General features: G+C 46.5%; 1 protein-coding gene across 1 annotated transcript in view; it reads left to right on the forward strand.

Moving 5' to 3' along the window:
- Positions 1-26,983, forward strand: part of RP1 (RP1 axonemal microtubule associated) — a 729,254-nt gene that overhangs the window by 473,892 nt on the left and 228,379 nt on the right. Inside the window, exon 39 of the mRNA XM_077271713.1 lies at positions 2,531-2,609. Coding sequence (XP_077127828.1) covers positions 2,531-2,609 — 79 coding nt within the window. The remainder of the gene's footprint in view (positions 1-2,530; positions 2,610-26,983) is intronic.

Below are 26,983 nucleotides of genomic sequence, written 5' to 3' on the forward strand. Positions count from 1 at the left end.
TCTTCTTGTATTCACACTGCAGCTCTGGCGCAGGCGTACTTTTTGGTCCCCTTCTTCCCAGAGCCATAACTATTTTATTTTTTGGCCAATATGGCCATGTGAGAACTTGCTTTTTGCGAGACAAGTTGTACCTTTGAAAGACAACACTGGTTTTAACATATTGTGTACTGGAAAATGGGAAAAAATTGTATTGATAACATTTTGGTGTAGATACGATCTTGTAATCGCCCGTTATTTCATTTTATTGCAATGTAGTGGTGACCAAAAAACCATAATTATGGCATTTTGACTTTTCTTCTCGTTACGCCATCTATCGATCGGGTTAACTCTTTTTTTAGGCTACTTTCACACTAGCGTCGTGCACTGCACGTCGCTATGCGTCGTTTTGGAGAAAAAACGCATCCTACAAAAGTGCTTGCAGGATGCGTTTTTTCTCCATAGACTTTTATTAACGACGCAGTGCGACGCATTGCCACACGTCGCAACCGTCGTGCGACGGTTGCGTCGTGTTGCGTCGGACCGTCGCCACCAAAAAACGTTACATGTAACGTCTTTTGGTGCGTCGTCTGCAGCATTTCTGACCGCGCATGCGCGGCCGGAACTCTGCCCCCTCCTCCCCGCACCTCACAATGGGGCAGCGGATGCGTTGAAAAACAGCATCCGCTGCCCCCGTTGTGCGGCGCTTCCACAGCTAGTGTCGGTGCGCCGCAACGTCGCATAGCGACGTGCAGCGCACGACGCTAGTGTGAGAGTAGCCTTATATTGATAGATTTGACGATTGTGAACTCGGTGATGCCAGATATGTGTATATTTGATCTTTTTTATTGTTTTACTGTGAATGGGGCAAAAGGGGGGTGATTTGTACTTTTATATATTTTTTTATTTATTCAATATTTTTAAAAACATTTTTTTTTTACTTTTTGCATGCTTCAATACTCTCCATGGGAGACTAGAAGCTGCACTACATTGATCGCCTCTGCTACACACAGGCGAAGGTCAGATCGCCAGTGTGTAGCAGAAATGCTCACTTGCTATGAGTGCGGACTATTCTGACATAGATTTTCAGGGAAAATACAACCAGTCTCATTAGGACTAACATATTTATTTATTAATTGATACAGTTTGTATTGTTAAATGTGCTGACCGATCAGCCTTAAAAAACATCAGTTTAATATAGAGTTAGCTTAAGTATATCTGATTCTCCCTTTGGACAAACTGTCTATATTTGTAACTAGTATTATCCAGAATATTTATAGAGTTTGCTAGTATTTTGCAGTGCAATTATAGGTGTACTAATATTGTACTTATGGAGTAGACTATTATACAGTGTAGTTACAGACTGCAAACACATAATACAGTGAACTTACAGAATGTAATAGTATTATATAGTGTTTGTGTTTATTTTATTACAATATTCAATATTGTAATGACAGAGTATATTAATATTATACAAATATTGTAATTACAGAGTGTACCACTTGAGGGAACTTTGAGACTGCATACATATATTGTTATTAAATGAAATCCATTAGTGGGGTCAACCCTCCTAAGCCATCTAGGCATGTAGAGCATACAGGTTATAGAAGGTTGAATAAAATGTTACCATGATGCTTGCAATCTGATGTCTTGTTCCAGAGAAATCCACGTTTTTCTTAATATGTAAATTAGCTTTTAAGATCTGTGGGTTGAACATAGATCTTGCTGAGAATCTGCCTCCATAGCTTATGTAAATGAAAGGCGCAGTTACCAATGTGAGACGTACGACTTATACACTTTACTCGCATAATCACAAATAACCAAGGAGTGGGGGCCCTGGGGGGAGTGAAAGGTAAAATTGTTTCATCAAGTGTGGAAAAAATGACCTCAGTAAGGATGCTGTGCACGAACTCCAGACCAGCTTATGGGCAGTGAAGGCAACAAGAGAAGAAAAATCCAGCATCCGCAGCAATTGGTAAAATATTAATACATGACTTTTAATGGTGACATAATAAAAATATACATAAGAGCAAAAACATCTACAATCATAAAATATAAAAGGGGTGGGGGGAGAAGGAGAAGGACACGGGTCTACACGTTTCAAGCTCAACTGCTCTTAGGCCTGATAATGTGTAGGTCCAAGTCAAAAATGACTTATAGGGAACAGGAAAAAGGAGGGACTAATGATGAGCGAACCTGCTCAGATAAGGTGTTTTCCGAGCATGCTCGTGTGCTAACCGAGTGTCTTCACTGTGCTCGATAAACATGTTTGAGGATCACGGCTGTATGTCTCACAGCTGTTCGATACCTGCAATACATGCAGAAATTGCCTAACAAGACATCAGATCTCAGATATCAAGGTATCATTGAAATTGATGGCAGCAAAACATCTCAAAAAAGTTGGAACAGGGTAACAAAAATCTGAAAAAGTGGTACTAATGTAAAAGAGATGGAGCATCAATTTTCAACTAAGTCACATTAGTCTTATGCAGTGTAATTATAGGGTGTACCAAGTATTATACATTGTACATATGATTGTGTATTTACTTTTTAGGTGGATGTTTTTCCCATCAAAGCTGTATATCTTGGTCAACTACAGGAAATTGCTCTTGGTTTTAACAATTTAGAGTCAGGTAGGTAAAATGCCACAATGGACAAACTCTTCCAGGGTTTCATGATTATATAGTTGTGTAGAAGCATGTAGTAAAGTAAATCTTTAGTTATAGGCTTAAAATTAGATGTACCGGACTACCTTTAAAATATAATTATATGCCCTTTATTTTCTTCTGTACTGCTATTTTTTTGTTTCATTGTACTAACATGAGCTATAACCCATTACGATCATTTAGTTACAGTGGAGCAATTTTATGAAAATTGTCTTATTCTCAGACAGTGCAAATTTAGACTACAGAGTCATAAAATGCACCAAAATTATCAAAATGGTTCATGCTGTCTAATTTAAAGACTGTCTAGTTTACACTGGCTAGTTTGCTTATTGTCACACCTCCTCCAGAACCTGCTCCTGCAACGTCTGCTTCTGTTGCTTTATGCTGCCATATTCATTCTGTGCTTGGTGCTGGTGATAGTAGAGACGTCGAAACCAGAGGCTCTGGACGGCGCAAGCGTTGTCCAACCAAAAAGATTGGGGTGGTTGGGATCTGCAGTGCTGTCCAATCTGACAGTATGGGTGTATGTGCTGTCCAGCTGGAGTTATCATCTCCTTGCTCCAGCCAATTGGAGAGCACCACACCCTACTTAACCTCTTCACTCCCCTGCCTGTTTACACATTCCTGACCAGGCCATTTTTTTTTCTATTCTGACCAGTGGCACTTTATGAGGCTATAACTTTGGAACGCTTCAATATATCCCAGTGATTCTGAGATAATTTTTTGTGCCACATTGTGCTCCATATTAGTGGTAAATTTTGGCCAACATGATTTGTTTATTTATGAAAATAGAGAAAATTTGACAAAAAAATGAAAATTTAGCAATTTTCAAACTTTGAAATTTTATGCCCTTGAACCATATAGTTATATCACACAAAATAGTTAGCAAATAATATTTACCACATAAAAATTATGGAAATCCCTTGGGGAAAGGAGAAAAATGTGGCGCTATCTAAGGCCGGTTTCACACGTCAGTGGCTCCGGTACGTGAGGTGACAGTTTCCTCACGTACCGGAGCCACTGACACACGTAGACACATTGAAATCAATACATCTGTGCAGATGTCATTGATTTTTTGCGGACCGTGTCTCCGTGTGCCAAACACGGAGACATGTCAGTGTTCGTGGGAGCGCACGTATTACACGGACCCATTAAAGTCAATGGGTCCGTGTAAAACACGTACCGCACATGGACGTTGTCCGTGTGCAGTCCGTGTGGCGTGCAGGAGACAGCGCTACAGTAAGCGCTGTCCCCCCCCACATGGTGCTGAAGCCGCCATTCATATCTTCTCTGCAGCAGCGTTTGCTGTAGAGAAGATATGAATAATCCTTTTTTTTGTTTGTTTCTCGTGTTTAACATAAAGAGCCATGTCCCCACCCCCTCCCACCCCCTGTGCGCCCGCCCGCTGTTATTAAAATACTCACCCGCCTCCCTCGCAGTGTCCTGTCCTGGCCGCACCTTCTACTGTATGAGCGGTCACGTGGGGCCGCCCATTACAGAAATGAATATGCGGCTCCACCCCTATGGGAGGTGGAGCTGCATATTCATCAACTGTAATGGGCGGCACCACGTGACCGCTCAGTGCAGGAGAAGCTGCGGGGCGGAGAGCAAGCATCGAGGGAGGCGGGTGAGTATTTTAATGCCGGCGGCCGGGCGCACAGGGGGTGGGAGGGGGGAGGATGCCCTATAGTTTATTTTAAACCCAAAAAAGCAAAAAAAAAAAGATTTTTCATCCCTTCTCCCCAGCGAGCGCTGGAGAGAATGGATGAATGGCGGCTTGAGCACCATGCTGGGGGGACAGCGCTTACTGTAGCGCTGTCTCTCCTGCACGGTCCGTGTGGTACCCAGGCAGCACACGGCTGCCGCACGTGTGCCACACGGATGGCCTACATGAGCTCACGGACACGGATAACTCCGGTACCGATTTTTTCCGGTACCGGAATTATCTGGACGTCTGGGACAGGCCTAAGTGTAGTGAGTGAATGTGTAATCATCAGGTGAGAAACAAATTGTGTGCTCACTTGAATGGGTTGTGCTAACTGAGGCACAAGATGCAAAGGGTGCAACCGACCTGGTGTGCTGCAGGAAGTTCCTCAAGTGAAGTTCCAACAGTGTGTGATGGCTGTGAATAATCCAGGTATGTGGCGCTCCCACAGGTTGGTGGTAAAAAATGGACTATTGACAAAATTTTCTCCAATAAAAAAAGTTTAATCTTATTTTGAGAGTTTTAATTTTTCCATATTTCAGCTGACAGTCATGTGAGGGCTTGTTTTTTGTAGGATGAGTTGACGTTTTTAATGGTACCATTTACTGGCACATAACACTTTGATGTCACTTTCTATTCTGATTTTTGAGAGGCAGATTGAACAAAAACCATGAATTCAGGAACTTTTTTTTATGCTGTTCACTGAATGGTAAAAGTGATTATACTTTGGGTCGGTACGATTACAGAGATACCACATTTATATAATTTATTGTTTGACGCTTTTATACAACGAAAACTATTTTATAGGAAAATATTTGTTTTTGCATTGCTATATTCTGAGAGCTATAGCTTTTTTATTTCTCCGCTGATGGAGCTTTATGGCAGCTTATTTTTTACTGGCTGGGATGAGGTTTTCAGCTATACCAGTTTTATTTTCATTTAACTTTTTGATTGTGCTTTATTCTACTTTTTGTTCGGCAGTATGGTTTGTTGCCAAGTTTTTTATTTTATTTATGGTGGTCACTGAAGGGGTTAACTAGTGTGACAGATTTATAGGTCAGGTCGTTCCGGACTCAGCAATACCAAGTATCTGTACTTTTTTGGTTATTTTTTTTACATAAATACCGTATACTCCTGTCAATGACAGCCGAGGCTTGGCTATCACGTAAGCCGAGCTCACGGTGGTGATCACATAGGCACAGCTCCTGTCCCGCACACAATAGCCATGACTACTCATGTCAAAGTTCGGGAACATCTATTCGACCATGATGAATGGGTATATTAAAGGCTGTAAATGGGTTAAGCTTTCAGCTTACTGCTGGAAGCTGCCAGATATAGAATGTGTTCTTCTGCTTTAGTACTATCCATCTCCTGTGTAGCTTATGTACCACTGGAGAGTGTGGACCCACTGTGCCACAGGCTGGCCTCATTCTGGAGGAGCGTGACTAAGTGTCTAAGTGACTAAGTGTCTACTGGGTCTTCACTAGAACCACTGATGGTAGGGTAGGCTGGGCCGACGGTCGACACGAGGTACTACTCCAGGGCAGTCCCCTGGTCAGAAGTACCTGACTGGAAGGACAGAGACATGAGTATGCGGTGCAGGAGGACAGAGGCAAAGTCTTAGTCAGACAATCTGGGGCAGGACAGGCAGCACTAGATCAGTATAAAAAGTTGAGGTCAGTAGCGGAGAGGTCAGGATAAACCGTAAACGAGCTTGGATCAAATCAGGAGAGACAGAACAAACATGAACCCATATGATCCGGAGAAAAGCAACTGGGAACCAATGATTGGGCAGGGAGTCATGGGAGGAGCTGCCTAACAAACCCGCTGCTGCCTAGGGATAGCCTGGGAAAGGCAAACCCTACAAGACACAGCAGGGTTAAATTTCTGTAGGATCTGGCTGTGCCCCCCTAAAGCCAGATGGAGATTCTCTAGGAGCAGCGCTGGCAGTGAGAACAAGGGGAAGCAGAAATTGTGAATGCAGTGAGTAGGTCTGAGAAGGAGTTACAGACCCCGGTATTACAATACTCCCCCTACATCATTCCTTTTTTAGGCCAGACTGCCGAGAAAACCTCTCAGCAATGGTAGGAGTGCAGATGTCTTCAGCAGGTTTGCTCCATGAGGACTTATTATTACTAGCACACTGTGGACAAGTGGTTACAAAGTCCTGATCATCCTTTACCAGCTTGGATTAATGTCTCCAGGGCAGGATTCTCCTATTATTTGAAGCAAAGGTCATATCCAGAGGGATATCTTTTACAAGAACAGGAGCTACTTCTACAATTTTAGCGGGGTTAAAGATGTGCTGTGATTCCTCCTCAGAATCAGACACTTCAAAGAATCAAGACAACACACGAGTCTCAGGCAAGGAAGGCAGGACTGAAGGTATGGAAGGAGTGGACTTGGACAAAACTTTGGCAAGGCAGTTGGAAGAACATGGCAATTCCCATTGAAGCACCTGACCGGTGGTCCAATCAACAACCAGCACATGTGCACAAACTCATGGAAGACCCAGAAGAACAGAGTTTACAGAGCTAGGTAGCATATAAAAAGAGATTCTCTAAGAGTGCTTGGTTCCAATCTGCAAGGTGACAGGCAGTGTGACATAATGAATAGACTGTGCCAGGGGTTGACCGTCAATGGAGGCAACAACAAGGGGATGAACTAGCTGTTGCATAGGAAGCTGATGAAGCGGGTCAGGGTGAATGAGGTTGGCAACAGATCTGGAGTCTTAGTGGGTTGCCATGGAGAGAGACCTTTCTCCTCAAACTAAGGTAGCTTGGGTCAAAAGTTTTGGAAAGCTAACTTTCCCTTCTAGGTCCGACTCTTCGACTGTCCCAAGGTACTGGAGGCCCCTGGGCCTCTCTGGTCACTGACAAACATAATGTCCCTCACTTCCACAGTACATGCACATATTGTTATGATACCTTTGTTGTCGCTCTTACACAGAGAGTTTGCCCCACTCTACCCGAGTGGCACTATAGCAGGAGATGGAGCTTGTGGTAGCAAAGTTTACTGAAAGGTTGGAACCGACCTGGGAGGTTCCCCTGAAGAAAAAATACAAGTGAGCCTGTTTCAGAGCTTGCTCATGGAAATAGAGAGTAATCCTAGAAACAAAACTGTCCCCTGGCTAGAAATTTGTATACCTGGCTGCTGTTCGTACAGGAGCCCATCCTCCAACACATGTGTGGATGCCTGGCCTGATAATGATGTGAATGGTCCCTGTTCCTCTTCCTCTTTCTCCTGTGCCACCACCTCATACATCATCGCCCGATGTTTTGTTTATCTAGGAGGCATAGAAGAGGGTTAGTAATGCTGATGATGGTGTCATCAGTACTGCCCACTTCATATCCACTTCAAGCTACTAACATCTACAAAGCCGTCCATAATCTGTCTCCCCCATATATCCCTGAACTAAACTTCCTCTTCCTCTTCTGCCACCACCTGATCCATCATCACCTTAAGCATTTTTTCAAGGAAGCATAGAAATGGGATAGTAACGCATCAGCGCTGGCCATGTTGATAGAGTACTTGAGGCAGCGCAAAATGACACTCACGTCCCACATGGTGGCCCACTCATTAGTCACGAAGTGGTGTTGTTTCGCAGAGCGACTCACCTGTGTGTTCTGCAGTGCAAACTCCAGTATCGCCTGCTGCTGCTCACACAGTTGCAGCGCCCCAGAGTCCTGGTCGTTGGAGTACTGACGCTCCGCCGCTAAGGGGGGCTATGGTACGTCTGATGGCACTGAAGGAGTTCACCTGACCAGGTATCACAGACACCAATACACTTCACAGTCTGGCCTCCAGGGGGAGCTAAGGGTGCTATGTATTAGGCCACTCCTCACAATCTGGTAAAACTGGGGGTTAGATAGGAAGTTAGCCAGAAGCTGACTGGGTTGGAACCAGGCAACATCCTGTGGCAGAGGGTGTTGCAGGGGAAGATTCAGGGGGGTCCCTGTCAGGGGTGAGATCCTGACAGAGGCCTAGCGAACAGAAAGAACGTTACGGGACCGCGCCTGCACTTCATCACGGTACCCCAGGAAAGGACAAGAAGCGAGGTTTATTGTGCTGAGTGAGAAACGAGATCAACGCAACAAGGAGAAATACCAGTAGGAGTCGTGCTGTAAGACGAGGCAACATCCTACTGAGGCGCATAGCCGGTGGCCGGAAACGCCGAGGAAGTATTGAGCTCCAGGCCTTACTTCAAACCTACGGCAGGACAGTCAGTTATAGGCAGGCTGTCTCACTTAAATCACCTAAGAAGACATAGGGGGCAACATTTGGAGAGGGGCGACTCTAGGGTCCTGGAAGACCTCCGAGCCTACCCGTCATACGGATGCATCCTAGCCATATCATCTGGGGGGGACAAAGAAGAACATCATAATCGAGTTGTGAGGGAACTTCAGAAACAGACACAACAGTTGTGGGGACTCTCCCGTAAGCACAGCAGGGAAGGACCACAACACACAAGTGCTAGAAGATAGGCACAGATTTCCACCTGCAAAGGGAACTCCGGAGGTGCCATCGGACCGGCCGGACTCAGGTAGCCCGGTTCACCGTATTCCGGACTGAGGATCCTGAAGCCTTCAGGAAAGAGGTAAAGAGACTGCAACCTGGTGTCCTCGTTATTCACCGTGACCTGCACCACACCACAACATCATCACTCTCCACCATCATTGGACGCCCCTCAGCAGGGTCACGGACCGGGCCTAGCCACCGTGACAACCCCAGAACTGAGACAGAGAGGCCCGGTACCGGGTACCCCTCGGCCCTGCGGCAGTGGGGGCGCTCCACAGTCTCTCCAGCATATGTAAGGTGGAGTTCCACCTTGTGGGGTAGGGAGACAGGAAGCAGGAAGGCAGATGTGACACTGCATCACAGACAGATGAGCAGCATCAGGATGAGAACGCCAAAAGCACACACAGATGGCCCACACTTTCTCACCAGATAAGGAGATGGTGGAGGAAGCAGAGTAGGATGATAAGGCAACATGGACAGAGAAAAGGCTAGGGGTCAGCCGTGGTGCGCAGTAGTAGCCAAGTTTATGGCTAGAAGGCACCTTGGTGATTTTGCACCATGCGCCCTCTTTTGCTGTGCAGCTGGGGCAGCGTGACCTCCGCCTCTTCCTCCGAACTGCCCAAGTCACTTAGATGACCTTGACTCCACATGGGGTGTACGACCTCATCATACCCCATAGTATCATCACACCTTTCCAGCCTGTCCGTAACTCTGCTGCCCTGCTAATCCACTTCCATCCTTTGCTAATCAACTTCTGTCCTCGCTACTCCTCTTTTTCTCCCCTCTGCAAATCCCTACATTGTCTCCTAATTCCACAATTTATCCACTTCAAGCTTCTAGCACTGTCCATAATCTATCTCCCTCATATAGCTCTGAATTAATCATCCATTATCTCCCACCATGTAATCTCTGGTCCTCCCAAGACCTCCTTCTCTCCTCTACAATTGTACATTCCTCATCCCATTGCCTGCAAGATTTCACCTGTATATCGCCCCACTCTGTAGAATTCTGTGGCCCAACACATCCAGTTATCTCTTACATTCGGAACTTTAAAGCGGAACTTGAAAACTCATGTCTTCAGAACACCTTACAGCTTGCAATAACCCAGCTGACACCTCACCAACACCAGAACTGCTGCAACCCCTGAACCTCCTGTCTCCTTCCCCATTATCCTGTAGAGTGTAATGCCGCAAGGATAGAGTCCTCTCCCCTCTGTACCTGTCTGTCAATATTAGTTTGGTCATTGTAATTTCTATTTGTGTCTTGTATGTAACCCCTTCTCATATACATAACCATGGAATCAATGCTGCTTTAAAAAAGTAATAATTATCCTCTCAGTGAAGTTTCACCCAGACCTCACCCCTGCCCTCCTTGCCGGACTACACACAGCAGAAAGCTGCAGCAGTTGGCACCTGTGTTTCATCATCATCATCAGAGATGTGCTGTGGTGGTGCGCTGACCATTTGCACTACCCCTCCCACTTACTCATCCTCAAACAGAACAAGTGGTTAGGCATCAGTGCACTCAATCTCTTCCATTTGTGGGGCATGGCCAGCTGGATGGCCGACGCAACCACAGCCAGCACTGTTATTAAAAATCAGAAATGACTGACGCATGACTTGTGGTTCAGACTGCTTGCCTGATTTGCAAGGGGGTTAGGTGGCAGACAAATGCCCAAGGTCCCCATGTGCAAAATCTGCACTTTTAGCACGAGGCCAGGTGGAAGACAAAGCAAAAGAACTGAAGGTACTCTCCACCAACCAATCTAAAACCACCTCTACTTGTTCTAACCTCACCATTCATCCAGTGGTACTCGGGCCTACAAAATTACACAGAACATCCTGTAAGTAACCTGTATGCACCGGAGGAAGAAGGTGTTCCTTTTGATCGCATAGCAGGCATAGATCTACCACAGCCTCTCTCTACCTGCAGCAGCTATACCATCACACCCCAGCAACATGGCTGTATCCACAATTTGATGCTCTCCTTATTGTTTTCACCAAAAAAATAGTATTACACCGTTTGTATACAGAGAGAGCATGGCCAGTAGATAATTACACTGCCCATTTTCAGAGTACCCCCAAAAAATCAATAAAAAAACCCAAAACACTACCTGCTCCAACTTCGCCTCTTCCAACTACAACGATATCTCCATCTCCTCCTCAACCTCCTCTTTCACTTGGACCTCTGCTTCCAAGCTCAAGATTATAATTTTGTTCTTATTTGTATTCTACATTATTTTATGGCATTTCCATATCCACATTTGTTTGGAGGCCATTTGTCCTGCTTTTATCCCCATTTAACTTTCTTTTATATCCCTTTTAAAGCACCGAAGTTCAGTTTGCTATTGACTTCTATTGGATTCGGGTTCGGGGTCAAGTTTGGGATTAAGTTTGGATACTAAACCAAACTTTGAACTCTAGTTTAGCCGGATCTGAACATTCATAGGTTCGCTCTTTCTTACTCATAACATCTCCAAGAATATCCTAATGTCGTAAATCTTGGGACCCCCATGCTCCCATATGGGGTTTGCCCAAGCCAGGGCTTGTCCAGAAAGCAGAGAGACCAGGAATGCAAACTTGGTCTAGTCGAAAGGAAAAGATGAGCATGGAGAATGAAGTGGATATGGCACTGGTTTAAGAAGCCGCAGCTCTTCTTGGGATCTCCATCAAAGCGGGACACAAGTGGAAGCTGAAGCTTAGATGCTCCACCAGACACTGGAACTCCACAGTTCCCCCGGAAACAATGTAGACACTGAGATAAGTGAAGCTGTCATGCTTGAACCATGACACAGAAGTGAACAAATCATTCAGCTGAGTTGCCACCACATTAATCGCCAGCATCAGTTGGTGTTGACGCTCCCATTGGGAACATACATCCTCGTACAAGACTTGTACTAGAGACTTGGGGTCAAATGGTCTCGATTTGTCAGCAGGATCAATAGCCAGATTGTACTGTAATGCTGAAGGGTGTGGACCCACTGCGCCACAGGCCGGGTGTAGACCCACTGCACCACGGGCTGGAATGGCATCACTAAGTGATACAGGGTCTCCCCTAGAGCCTCTGATAGTGAGGATAGGCTGGCCACTGGTATACACAAGATACCACTCCAAGGCAGTCCCCAGGTCTACAGCATCTGACAGAGGGTCAGAGACACGGGTAAGAGGTACAGAAGGACAGAGGTAATGACGTGGTCAGACAATCTGGGGTCAGGGCAGGCAGCACAGTTTCAGTCTACAAAGCCAAGGTCTGGATAAACTGTAAATGATCCAGGTCAATTGCAGGGGAGACAGAACAAACATGCATACACAGGGACCAGAGACAAGCAACTAGAAACTAGTGATCGGGTAAAGAGTAGTAGGAGGAGCTGCCTAATAAACCCGGTTGTAAAAATTATGTGGGTACTATGGAATATGATTGTGTGGGAAAAACGAATCTCAGACCAAAGCTGAGGCAAACAAGTGTATTTAACAAAGTAAGAAGTGTAACAAAAACTAACAGAGTGCACACGGCACTTAAACGAGGAAGTCCAGCAATAATATGAGTGAGAATGCACACAGCACTTAAACGTGGAAGTCTAGTAATAATATGATCACAAGCGTGCACGGCACTTATATGTGGAAGTCCAGTAATAATATGATCACAAGCACGCACAGCACTTATATGTGGAAGTCCAGTAATACACTGGTGGAGCGTTAGGAGAAAGTCTCTAAATATACCTTTCGGCTGAAAAGTCCCGCTCAAGTCCAATACCGCAGCCCAACAGACACGGTCCGAGAAGTGATTACTATGTCAGGATTTCTTACTGACCACAGTAGATCAAGAGGTGAGTAGCTCCTCACTAGAAGTCCGGCAATAGGTAACCCTGGTAAGGGTCAAGGAGCCGCACAGAGGTCTGAAGACAGCTGAATGTGGCGAGGTGGAGCACCGAGTAACAAGCAGCAGCAGGAAGTAAAGAAGCAAACAAGCAGGAGCTCAGGAGCCAACAGCAAAATACTCAGGCAAGGAGGAACTCCTGAGCTGGACTAAAATAGTAGGACAGACAGGAAGTTCAAGGGCAGGGCGAAGTACCAGACTCCATCTTGGACAAGGACAAAACAGGCTCCAAGGAACATCCGGAACCCGTACACTGCTGCTGTGTAGAGTTCGGTTGGGGAAGGCAAAACTTGCAGGACACATCAGGGTTATATTTCTGTAGGATCTGGCTCTGTTGCCCTAAAGTCAGGTGGAGATTCTCTATGAGCAGAGCTGACAGTGAGCTTAAGCAGCTCAGGTTGATGGGAAAGCAGAGTGGTGAATGCATTTAGTAGGGCAGCATTGAGATGGCATTCGAGACTCCGGCGTGACATGCATTTGTTTCCTGTTTTGACTGCATCTTGTTTTACTGACTATTCTTATATCTTCTGATTTGTACTTTTCCTGCCCTCTTGGTTCTGATCCAGTTACCTGACCATCGAATAGCTGCTTATCCCGTGACCACTGCTCAGGGGCCCATGTTTAAGTCCAGATACCTTGTACAGCGATTAAAGGGTGAAAGTCAGGGAAACCCATGGGATCTGGTAGGCAGAGATGCTTGCTTGTCCATGGTTTACTATTATAGAGCTGCCAGGTGACCACTGGTAGAGCCCCATTACACTTACTTTGCAGCAGAAAGCTGCACCAGAATTTTGGCAAATTTTTGCCTCCTTGTTCCACATGTTAATCCATGCTGCACTTTTCAACGAACCACATGCCCTAGTTGTTGGACAATAGATAAAAAGTGTCTAAAACACATAATTATGGTGCAAGCCATAAAAGACAGGTTTTTTTTGCTGCAAATTATGGCACAATTCTCATACATTTAGTTTGATTAATGAGCCTCAATGATTACAAGGAATCTGAAATCTAGCATACCCCCTGACCTGTGCTAACAGACATTCAAGCACCTTCCTGACTGCTTTATACTGTGATTTTGCTGAATCAGATTGGCTGATGTGTTTCTGTGTAAGCCCATCGTATGCTGAGAATTCTATTACAGCAAGAAGAGAATGATAATGAACTACAAGTACAGAAGTGGCAGCTGCCAACTTGACGGCTGACATATTATGTTTATGTAAATGTTGTAGCGGATCTCTGCTCTTTACACTATCCATGTACCGTTGTCATTATTCTCATTTACTCCGAATAAGCAGTGCGCTCTGCAGACAACATAGGCAAGATACACTATTGCTTGTCTCAGCCGCCAAGTCGATGGTTGCTACATCTGTAGACAGCTAACCAGTGAGAAAAGGCAGATCTTCAAGTGATTGGCGCCTTATACCGAAGTAAACCCGCTTTAGTACAGGAGAACTGATTTATATAAGAAATGTAAGAAAAAAAACTAACTAGCTCACCCTAAAGATTTGGCTACAGGGGAAGAAAAGTAAGTACTAATTTTTCAGGGGAAGAAAAGTAATTTGACAAACTGATTTTAGGCAAACTAATAAAATGATAGTATAACATCACAAAAAGAAGCCTTATTACAGGGGCAGCACCTCTCTTATTTGTAGGCTGCTTCCAGAATTGCAGTTCTTTACCATCTAAATGAATATTGCCAAGCTGCAATGCTAGACAATAGTCAGCATAGTCTGCTTTTATAAAAGAACCAGTCTCCTGAATTTAGGTAATACACGTAAAGTTTTATCTAAGGATTTATAACATTTCCAAATGCATTTCTATAGCTCTGCAATGCAACTGTGCTGGTTAGAATTCCACCTGCTTTTCGTAGCAGTTGAAGACCTTGCCGCCCCTGATTACATCATGTCGTGACCCTCTATTATACCAGGCTTAACCTCTTTCTAATAGTTCATGCACTCAATCTGTTGAATAGTGAGATGATTATCACATATGAATACAAATAAGGAGTAAAATGAGCAATTTGACTTAAAGACAAAAAATGTCCTTCATTCAATTTTATACATTTATGTGTAATGGACATCAGTGCTGGAAGAGCTGATACCAGTGTTTTGTAAAATCCTTGTGATTTTGCCGAATTTGTGGACTAAAATTGCATATACTGTACAATAACTAACTTGCGATACTATCACTGCAATGGGGAAGATGCCATGACAGTGTGGAGATGATTTTATCTACTTAGTCATCATAAATTATTGGCAATTAGATGAATTAATTTAGTAAGAAATAGAATAAAAATGGTTTATTTTTGTGTATGCTATAATAAAACAAGGGAGGACATGGAAAGCAGAGGGCCCTGAGTAAGAGCAGTATATGGGCCCCTAGCCCTACAATGTTTCCTCTTACAACACCCCAATAGGTCTCTCTCACAATCCACCAGCAATTGAGACCTACTGTACGTTTGATCAGCTTAGGCTACTTTCACACGTCCATCTTTTTGAAGACGTCGCAATGTGTCGTTCTGTGCAAAAAACGCATCCTGCAAAGTTGCCCGCACATATCGAGACATATTCGAGACATATGGACACACGTTCCATACGTCATGCACTGGATGCGTCGTAATTGGTGGACCGTCGTCACAAAAAAAGTTCAATGTAACTTTTTTTGTGCAAGGGGTCCGCCATTTTCGACCGCGCATGCGCAGCCGAAACTCCGCCCCCTCCTCCCCGGACTGCAGAATGGGCAGCGGATGTGTCCATCTGCTGCCCACGTCGTGCAAAGAATTCACAACGTCCGTCGGTACATCAGCCCGACGCATTGCGACGGGTTCGTACCGACGGAAATGTGAAAGAGGCCTTAGTCTTTTACTGCACATGCAATTTAAAATGGCAAAAAAAAATGTCAAAAAGATCCACTCAGTTATACCTCTACACAGGATAGACAGCAATAACACATCACAGACAAAATAATAAATCAAAAATGCAAATAATCTTTAGCAGATAAAATAAAATCATCAGAGACAAATTTTATATGTAAGGCTATGTGTAGACGATGCGTTTTTGGTGCATTTTTTCAGCATTTTTTCAGTGCAGAAATGGGCCAAAATCGCTGTGTAATCCTTATGCCAGCTAATTCAATGAGAATCCTGAAGTGTTGCAGTGCATTTTTTTCTGCAGCATCTCAATTCTTTGTGTGGACTTTTAGCGTTTTTCACCCATTGACTTCAATTGAGTCAGTCAAATCTGCAGCAAAAACACAGGAATAAAAATGTTTGCGGATTTGCTGAGTTTTTGTTTGCATTTTTATGGTCTTCCTATGGTGTTTCCCAAGCTGTCATCTGTTGTCAGATGTCGGCATGACCTCGCAGGGATACTGAGACCCGAATCGGTGACCCGCAGTAAAAAGCTTACCGCCTGTCAACAGGTGCCGATTGATGAGAGACTACTCCTCCCATCAGGCTACATCTGCTGTCAATGATAACAGTGATAGCAGGAGCCACTGATTATTATTATTTTTTTTTTATATAGCACCATTTCTGTAATTCCACAGCTGCCGCCACAGCATGCAGTGCAAAAAAGCAAATTACCGCGCTCCACCCTGTATATATACATGCAGCGCCCCAGAGTCCTGGTCGTTGCAGTACTGTGGCTCCGCCACTATGGGGAGCTATGGTGCGTCCGATGGCACTGAAGGAGTTCATCTGATCAGGTATCACAGACACCAATACATTTCACAGCCGGGCCTCCGGGGGGAGCTAAGGGTGCTATTCATTAGGCCACTCCCCACCATAGTGGGTAAACTGGGGGTCAGGCAGGAAGTTAGATCAGAAAGCTGACTGGGTTGGAACCAGGCAACACCTTGTGGCAGAGGGCGTTGTAGGGGAAGATACAGTAGGGTCCCTGTCAGGGGTGGGATCCTGACAGAGGCTTGGCAACGAGAACGAACGTAACGGGACCGTGCCTGCTCCGGGTAGCGGCGGTGCCCAAGAAAGGATTAGAAGAGAGATAGATTGTGCTGAGTGAGAAACGGGATCACGCAAAGGAGAAATACCAGTAGGAGTCGTGCTGTAAGACCGAAGCAACATCCTACTGAGGCGCACTACCGGTGGCTGGAACGCCGAGGGAGTAGAATAACATTCAGCTTCAAGCAATACTCCAAACAGCGGCAGGGCAGTCAGTCTCAGGCGGGCTGTCTAACTCAAATCACCTATGAAGTCTTGGGAGGCAATTGTGGGAGATGGGCGTCTCTAGGGTCCCGGAAGAACTCCAGGCCTACCCGTCAAACGGGTGCCGTTCCTACCCGAACCTCAGGGAGGGACGGAGGATTAGCAGAACATCATCTAGTCGAGTTGTGAGGGAACATCAGAAACAGACACAACAGTTGTGGGGTACTTTCCGTAAGCACAGCAGGGAAGGACTACAACACATAGCGCTAGGGGGAAGGCACAGATTTCCTCCTGTGAAGAGAACGCTGGAAGTGTCATTGGACCGGCCGGACTTGCGCAGCCTGGTGAGCCGTATTCTGGATTGAGGACCCAGAGATCTTCAGTAAAGAGGTAAAGAGACTGCAACCTGGTGTCCTCATTATTTACCGCGACCTGCACCCCACAACTGCACCGTTACAACACCACTTATTCCACCGGACGTCCCCCACTGACAGACAGGGCCACGGACCGGGTCTAGCCACCGTGACAACCCCAGAACTGAGACTCAGAGGCCCGGCTCCGGGTACCCCTCGGCCCTGCGGCGGTGTGGGGGCGCTCCAACTTGGCGTCACGAACAGGATCTACTTAAAGCCTGAAGAATCAGGTCATGTGTGCCTTGGAACTGTGATTTGTTGTGCTTGGACTGTACTTTATTGAGAGACTGTGTATTGCCATTGACCCAGAGAAGTTCCCGCCAAAATCCGCCGCCATTGCTACGCCAGAGAAGAAGGAGGGCGTGCCATGGGAGGAGACTACCAGAGTGGCGCGAGAAATGGCTACCGCCCCCTGCGCTTCTGGCTGCAAGGTGAGGACCTGACCTCAAGCAGAGAACGACCCCCTGATTTGCAACGGCGGGAAGCAGGAGATGGAGAAGCTCGGCCCCGGAGAAATGGCGGAGTCCGATGCATGCATTGCCACCGATCAGCGGATCATGACGAAGAACAGCGAGCGCCGGAACGGGGAAGGAGCAGTCCCGGTTTACCCTCATTTATCGGAGGCGGACCCGAAGCCCCTGGAACAGATAGCGGAGCTGAGTCCACCAATCCCGACCCCGGAGCCAGCGGAGGAGGGACCACAGCGAGCGGAGCCGCGTTCGAGGACCGCATTGGAGGAGCCGCGGTCCGAGCAGCAGCCGACTCCAGCGTTCTTGTCAGCGGACCGGATCGACATCGATGGAATCATATCAGGCGCAGGTATGGAAAGCGCCCCTACTCCCCCGATCGATCCCGCTCCTGTGAGCGTTCCTCACCCCAGCAATAATCGTTTCTTCTCGGTGGAGCGGGTGATCCTCACCTCTAGCACGATGGGGAAGCTAGTGCCTCCACTACCAACCCAGATGGGAGAACCCATAGATGTGGGCCCAGACGGGGTGGTCCTCCGGTGGGCCACCCCCTGGACCGGGCCGGGTGGAGCCCAGGAGGACGGCCTCACCCTTGCCGTGCTTACTTGGGAGCAATATAAGCAATGCCTAATCCATCACTGGAAGGATCGAGACGAGGTTGAACACCCGGAAACGCAACGCAGAAAGTCTGTGCAGGGCAGGAAAGGCGTGGTAAAGCGGGGGACTGTGCTGGCCTTCCACCCGAAGAGGGGTTGGGGTTCCATCCAGGAGCCGGGGCTACCCACTGACGTCTTTGTTACAAGTTACAATGTGAAGACTCCCTGCTGCGACCGGAATGGCGATCCACTACGAAGGGGGGACCAGGTGACGTACACCCGTCACAGGAGCACACAAGGATGGTGTGCTCGGGATGTTCGGCGATGTGAACCTGAGGGGGCCTCACCTGTTTGTTGTGAATTTGCTTTTTGCTCCCTCTAGTGGTTACTAGTTTTTTGACTCTGGTTTTTCTGTCATTCCTTTTATCCGCACCTGGGTCGTTAGTTAGGGGTGTTGCTATATAAGCTCCCTGGACCTTCAGTTCAATGCCTGGCAACGTAGTTATCAGAGCTAGTCTGCTGTGCTCTTGTCTACTGATCCTGGTTCCAGTTATATCAGCTAAGTCTGCCTTTTGCTTTTTGCTATTTGTTTTGGTTTTGTATTTTTGTCCAGCTTGTTCCTAATCTATATCCTGACCTTTGCTGGAAGCTCTAGGGGGGCTGGTGTTCTCCCCCCGGACCGTTAGACGGTTCGGGGGTTCTTGAATTTCCAGTGTGGATTTTGATAGGGTTTTTGTTGACCATATAAGTTACCTTTCTTTATTCTGCTATCAGTAAGCGGGCCTCTCTGTGCTAAACCTGGTTCATTTCTGTGTTTGTCATTTCCTCTTACCTCACCGTCATTATTTGTGGGGGGCTTCTATCCAGCTTTGGGGTCCCCTTCTCTGGAGGCAAGAAAGGTCTTTGTTTTCCTCTACTAGGGGTAGCTAGATTCTCCGGCTGGCGCGTGTCATCTAGAATCAACGTAGGAATGATCCCCGGCTACTTCTAGTGTTGGCGTTAGGAGTAGATATATGGTCAACCCAGTTACCACTGCCCTATGAGCTGGATTTTTGTATTCTGCAGACTTCCACGTTCCTCTGAGACCCTCGCCATTGGGGTCATAACAGTTTGCCAGGCCAGTATTAAATGTTTAATGCATTGCAGAAGAGGGATTATAAGAAAGAAGATTCTGAGTTTTTTTTTTTTTTTTTCTTCTTCCCCTTTACCTCAGAGTGGCTATGCTTGCTGCAGACATGAATGTCCAGACCTTGATTACAAGTGTGGACCAGCTGGCTACTCGTGTGCAGGGCATACAAGACTATGTTATCAGAAATCCTAGGTCAGAACCTAAAATACCGATTCCTGAACTGTTTTCCGGAGACAGGTTTAAGTTTAGGAATTTCGTGAATAATTGTAAATTGTTTTTGTCCCTGAGACCCTGTTCATCTGGAGATTCTGCTCAGCAAGTAAAAATTGTTATTTCGTTCTTACGGGGCGACCCTCAGGATTGGGCTTTTTCGCTGGCGCCAGGAGATCCGGCATTGGCTGATCTTGATGCGTTTTTTCTGGCGCTCGGTTTACTTTATGAGGAACCCAATCTTGAGATTCAGGCAGAAAAGGCCTTGCTGGCTATGTCTCAGGGGCAGGACGAGGCTGAAGTGTATTGCCAAAAATTTCGGAAATGGTCCGTGCTGACACATTGGAACGAGTGTGCACTGGCCGCTAATTTTAGAAATGGCCTTTCTGAAGCCATTAAGAATGTTATGGTGGGTTTTCCCATTCCCACAGGTCTGAATGATACTATGGCACTGGCTATTCAAATTGACCGGCGGTTGCGGGAGCGCAAAACCGCAAATTCCCTCATGGTGTTGTCTGAACAGACACCTAATTCGGTGCAATGTGATAGAAAAACCGCAAATTCCCTCATGGTGTTGTCTGAACAGACACCTGATTTAATGCAATGTGATAGAATCCTGACTAGAAATGAGCGGAAAATTCATAGACGCCGGAATGGCTTGTGCTACTACTGTGGTGATTCTACACATGTTATCTCAGCATGCTCTAAACGTATAGCTAAGGTTGTTAGTCCTGTCACCGTTGGTAATTTGCAACCTAAATTTATTCTGTCTGTAACTTTGATTTGCTCACTGTCATCTTATCCTGTCATGGCGTTTGTAGATTCAGGTGCTGCCCTGAGTCTCATGGATCTCTCATTTGCTAAGCGCTGTGGTTTTACTCTTGAACCATTAGAAAATCCTATTCCTCTTAGGGGTATTGATGCTACACCATTGGCAGCAAATAAACCGCAGTATTGGACACAGGTTACCATGTGCATGACTCCTGAACACCGCGAGGTGATACGTTTCCTGGTTTTACATAAAATGCATGATTTGGTTGTTTTAGGGCTGCCATGGTTACAGACCCATAATCCAGTCCTGGACTGGAAGGCTATGTCAGTCTCAAGTTGGGGCTGTCGTGGTATTCATGGGGATTCCCTGCCTGTGTCTATTGCTTCTTCTACGCCTTCGGAAGTTCCGGAGTATTTGTCTGATTATCAGGATGTCTTCAGTGAGTCTGAGTCCAGTGCACTGCCTCCTCATAGGGACTGTGACTGTGCTATAGATTTGATCCCGGGCAGTAAGTTTCCTAAGGGAAGACTGTTTAATCTGTCGGTACCTGAACATACCGCTATGCGTTCATATATCAAGGAGTCTCTGGAGAAGGGACATATTCGTCCGTCTTCTTCCCCTCTTGGTGCGGGATTCTTTTTTGTAGCAAAAAAGGACGGATCTTTGAGACCTTGTATTGATTATCGGCTTTTGAATAAGATCACTGTCAAATTTCAGTATCCTTTGCCGCTGTTGTCTGACTTGTTTGCCCGGATTAAGGGTGCCAAGTGGTTCACCAAGATAGACCTTCGTGGTGCGTACAACCTTGTGCGCATTAAGCAAGGTGATGAATGGAAAACCGCATTCAATACGCCCGAAGGTCATTTTGAGTACTTAGTGATGCCTTTTGGGCTCTCCAATGCGCCTTCAGTTTTTCAGTCCTTTATGCATGACATTTTCCGGAAGTATCTGGATAAATTTTTGATTGTTTATCTGGATGATATTTTGGTTTTTTCTGATAATTGGGATTCGCATGTGGAGCAGGTCAGGTTGGTCTTTAAAATTTTGCGTGAAAATTCTTTGTTTGTCAAGGGCTCAAAGTGTCTCTTTGGTGTACAGAAGGTTCCCTTTTTGGGGTTCATTTTTTCCCCTTCTGCTGTGGAGATGGACCCAGTCAAGGTCCGAGCTATTCTTGATTGGACTCAGCCCTCGTCAGTTAAGAGTCTTCAGAAGTTCTTGGGCTTCGCTAACTTCTACCGTCGTTTTATCGCTAATTTTTCTAGCATTGTGAAACCTTTGACGGATATGACCAAGAAGGGCTCCGATGTAGCTAACTGGGCTCCTGCTGCCGTGGAGGCTTTCCAGGAGTTGAAACGCCGGTTTACTTCGGCGCCTGTTTTGTGCCAGCCTGACGTCTCACTTCCCTTTCAGGTTGAGGTGGATGCTTCGGAGATTGGGGCAGGGGCCGTTTTGTCGCAGAGAGGCCCTGGTTGCTCTGTTATGAAACCTTGTGCCTTTTTCTCTAGGAAGTTTTCGCCTGCCGAGCGAAATTATGATGTGGGCAATCGGGAGTTGTTGGCCATGAAATGGGCATTTGAGGAGTGGCGTCATTGGCTCGAGGGTGCTAAGCATCGTGTGGTGGTCTTGACTGATCACAAAAATCTGATGTATCTCGAGTCTGCTAAACGCCTTAATCCGAGACAGGCCCGCTGGTCATTGTTTTTCTCCCGCTTTGATTTTGTTGTCTCGTATTTACCAGGTTCAAAGAATGTGAAGGCCGATGCTCTTTCCAGGAGCTTTGTGCCTGATGCTCCTGGAGTCACTGATCCTGTTGGTATTCTTAAAGATGGAGTTATCTTGTCAGCTATTTCTCCGGATCTGCGACGTGTGTTGCAGAGATTTCAGGCTGATAGGCCTGAGTCTTGTCCACCAGACAGACTGTTTGTCCCGGATAAGTGGACCAGCAGAGTCATTTCCGAGGTTCATTCCTCGGTGTTGGCAGGTCACCCGGGAATTTTTGGCACCAGAGATCTGGTGGCCAGGTCCTTTTGGTGGCCTTCCTTGTCAAGGGATGTGCGGTCATTTGTGCAGTCCTGTGGGACTTGTGCTCGAGCTAAGCCTTGCTGTTCTCGTGCCAGCGGTTTGCTCTTGCCCTTGCCTGTCCCGAAGAGACCTTGGACACATATCTCCATGGATTTCATTTCTGATCTTCCGCTATCTCAGGGCATGTCCGTTATCTGGGTGATATGTGATCGCTTCTCCAAGATGGTCCATTTGGTTCCTTTGCCTAAGCTGCCTTCCTCTTCCGATCTGGTTCCTGTGTTTTTCCAGAACGTGGTTCGTTTGCACGGCATCCCTGAGAATATTGTGTCAGACAGAGGATCCCAGTTCGTTTCCAGGTTCTGGCGATCCTTTTGTAGTAGGATGGGCATTGATTTGTCGTTTTCGTCTGCTTTCCATCCTCAGACTAATGGACAGACGGAGCGAACCAATCAGACTTTGGAGGCTTATTTGAGGTGTTTTGTCTCTGCTGATCAGGACGATTGGGTGACATTCTTGCCATTGGCTGAGTTTGCCCTTAATAATCGGGCTAGTTCCGCCACCTTGGTTTCGCCTTTTTTCTGCAACTCTGGTTTCCATCCTCGCTTTTCTTCGGGTCATGTGGAGCCTTCTGACTGTCCTGGGGTGGATTCTGTGGTGGATAGGTTGCAGCAGATCTGGAATCATGTGGTGGACAACTTGAAGTTGTCACAGGAGAAGGCTCAGCGCTTTGCCAACCGCCGTCGCGGTGTGGGTCCCCGACTACGCGTTGGGGATTTGGTATGGCTTTCTTCCCGCTTTGTTCCTATGAAGGTCTCCTCTCCCAAATTTAAACCTCGTTTTATTGGGCCTTACAAGATATTGGAAATCCTTAATCCTGTATCTTTTCGTCTGGATCTTCCTGTGTCGTTTGCTATTCACAATGTATTTCATAGGTCCTTGTTGCGGCGGTACATTGTGCCTGTAGTTCCTTCTGCTGAGCCTCCTGCTCCGGTGTTGGTTGAGGGCGAGTTGGAGTACGTGGTGGAGAAGATCTTGGATTCTCGCCTCTCCAGGCGGAGGCTTCAGTACCTGGTCAAGTGGAAGGGCTATGGTCAGGAGGATAATTCCTGGGTGGTCGCCTCTGATGTTCATGCGGCCGATTTAGTTCGTGCCTTTCATGCCGCTCATCCTGATCGCCCTGGTGGTCGTGGTGAGGGTTCGGTGACCCCTCACTAAGGGGGGGGTACTGTTGTGAATTTGCTTTTTGCTCCCTCTAGTGGTTACTAGTTTTTTGACTCTGGTTTTTCTGTCATTCCTTTTATCCGCACCTGGGTCGTTAGTTAGGGGTGTTGCTATATAAGCTCCCTGGACCTTCAGTTCAATGCCTGGCAACGTAGTTATCAGAGCTAGTCTGCTGTGCTCTTGTCTACTGATCCTGGTTCCAGTTATATCAGCTAAGTCTGCCTTTTGCTTTTTGCTATTTGTTTTGGTTTTGTATTTTTGTCCAGCTTGTTCCTAATCTATATCCTGACCTTTGCTGGAAGCTCTAGGGGGGCTGGTGTTCTCCCCCCGGACCGTTAGACGGTTCGGGGGTTCTTGAATTTCCAGTGTGGATTTTGATAGGGTTTTTGTTGACCATATAAGTTACCTTTCTTTATTCTGCTATCAGTAAGCGGGCCTCTCTGTGCTAAACCTGGTTCATTTCTGTGTTTGTCATTTCCTCTTACCTCACCGTCATTATTTGTGGGGGGCTTCTATCCAGCTTTGGGGTCCCCTTCTCTGGAGGCAAGAAAGGTCTTTGTTTTCCTCTACTAGGGGTAGCTAGATTCTCCGGCTGGCGCGTGTCATCTAGAATCAACGTAGGAATGATCCCCGGCTACTTCTAGTGTTGGCGTTAGGAGTAGATATATGGTCAACCCAGTTACCACTGCCCTATGAGCTGGATTTTTGTATTCTGCAGACTTCCACGTTCCTCTGAGACCCTCGCCATTGGGGTCATAACACCTGTTGCCCCGATCATGACAGATCCGGATTTGTCAGATCTTGTGACCATCACCACCGTACGCGTAGTAGCGGCTGCTGAACTCGCAAGCAAGGTCAGTCTTCAAATTCAGACACCGGGTGACCTGGTGGTCCCTGCGGGGCCTGCCGCTGGTATCCGTGCCACAGTAGTCGGGGGCCAGGGGCCAAGGCCACCTGAGTAAGAATAAACCTCGATACCATGAGTATGTATATAGTTACTGTTTACTGTTGCTGCTAAACCCGTTCAGGGTTAATTCCTTATGGATCCCTTTGTTGACCCGGGATCCTTGTTGTTTTTTTTATTTTTTCTAAGTTTTTGCACAAGTCTTAAAAACTGCCGCAATCATGAACAGTGCATGATACAAACTTCTTGTACATAGTTCACACCTTCTTAAGGGTGTTTCCTACTGGTTTTACTTAGAAAGAGACTCTTTGCGAAGATACCGCACCGGAGCCTTTGCTGAGTATGGACTGGTAGCTAGAGAACAAATGCTACCTCCTGAAGATTTGGTCCCTTCTTAAAGGGGACATCCACGTGTATATTTGAAGAATCGTATTGCTTTAAGATTGATGGATAGCAATAATGTCTTGATGAGCGAAAGTGATGATAATTCTTACATGTAAAAGTTATATGTATTTGATTGGTTAAATGTAGAGAAATGCAGATGATGTTTCCAGAAAGAAAATAGTAATGAAGATTGATGTTATAAGGGGATAGTTGAGAATGTTGATAAGAAACTAGGGATAGAAGGTAAACCCTGAGTCCTCCATAGTAAGTTAGTTATTGTAAAGAAAGAGTTAATAATGTGTTACAGAAGACAGAAAGTGAACCCGTAGGGGTTGGGTAGTGAGACCTCCTAGGAGCCATACGTAGACGGCTCAGTGCTTCTAAAACTGAAAGTAATGTTATGATCTATACTGTGTATAGAAGTTGAAAAGGCAGTAGGCCCTGGCTGAACGGGGCGGTCCTGTAACAGAAAGGAGAGGCAGTAGGTCTGGTGCCGATAGGACAGGCGGTCCTGCAGATTCAAAGAAGGAGAATGAAAAAAGTTAATTTACCTTATAATGTGATTATAGGAAGGTCTTTGGTGGATATAGAGTGTATGTCCTTAAAGGCAATGTTAAAGTATTGTTCAGCAATTTTTGCACTTAGTAGAATACCCGGTTGGGTAACAGGAGTTATTTTTTATAGCCTGTAATTTATAATGTTTAATGTTTAACCATGTTTTGTAACGTTCAAGTATTCTCACCTCCCATAAAGGGAAGCTTGTTCAAGTATACGTATTGTTATTTGCACTCAACAAAAATTGTATGTCTTTTTGCTAAACTTGTATTGTTGTTTTCTTCTCAGTCCCGGAGTACTGTGTTTAACCGGGGGGGAGTGCAGCGCCCCAGAGTCCTGGTCATTGCAGTACTGTGGCTCCGCCACTATGGGGAGCTATGGTGCGTCCGATGGCACTGAAGGAGTTCATCTGATCAGGTATCACAGACACCAATACATTTCACAGCCGGGCCTCCGGGGGGAGCTAAGGGTGCTATTCATTAGGCCACTCCCCACCATAGTGGGTAAACTGGGGGTCAGGCAGGAAGTTAGATCAGAAAGCTGACTGGGTTGGAACCAGGCAACACCTTGTGGCAGAGGGTGTTGTAGGGGAAGATACAGTAGGGTCTCTGTCAGGGGTGGGATCCTGACAGAGGCTTGGCAACGAGAACGAACGTAACGGGACCGTGCCTGCTCCGGGTAGCGGCGGTGCCCAAGAAAGGATTTTAGAAGAGAGATAGATTGTGCTGAGTGAGAAACGGGATCACGCAATGGAGAAATACCAGTAGGAGTCGTGCTGTAAGACCGAAGCAACATCCTACTGAGGCGCACTACCGGTGGCCGGAACGCCGAGGGAGTAGAATAACATTCAGCTTCAAGCAATACTCCAAACAGCGGCAGGGCAGTCAGTCTTAGGCGGGCTGTCTAACTCAAATCACCTATGAAGTCTTGGGAGGCAATTGTGGGAGAGGGGCATCTCTAGGGTCCCGGAAGAACTCCAGGCCTACCCGTCAAACGGGTGCCATTCCTACCCGAACCTCAGGGAGGGACGGAGGATTAGCAGAACATCATCTAGTCGAGTTGTGAGGGAACATCAGAAACAGACACAACAGTTGTGGGGTACTTTCCGTAAGCACAGCAGGGAAGGACTACAACACATAGCGCTAGGGGGAAGGCACAGATTTCCTCCTGTGAAGAGAACTCTGGAAGTGTCATTGGACCGGCCGGACTTGCGCAGCCTGGTGAGCCGTATTCTGGATTGAGGACCCAGAGATCTTCAGTAAAGAGGTAAAGAGACTGCAACCTGGTGTCCTCATTATTTACCGTGACCTGCACCCCACAACTGCACCGTTACAACACCACTTATTCCACCGGACGTCCCCCACTGACAGACAGGGCCACGGACCGGGTTTAGCCACCGTGACAACC

The sequence above is a fragment of the Ranitomeya variabilis genome, chromosome 6 (genome assembly GCF_051348905.1).
Source record: "Ranitomeya variabilis isolate aRanVar5 chromosome 6, aRanVar5.hap1, whole genome shotgun sequence".
In the NCBI taxonomy this organism is placed as follows: domain Eukaryota; kingdom Metazoa; phylum Chordata; class Amphibia; order Anura; family Dendrobatidae; genus Ranitomeya; species Ranitomeya variabilis.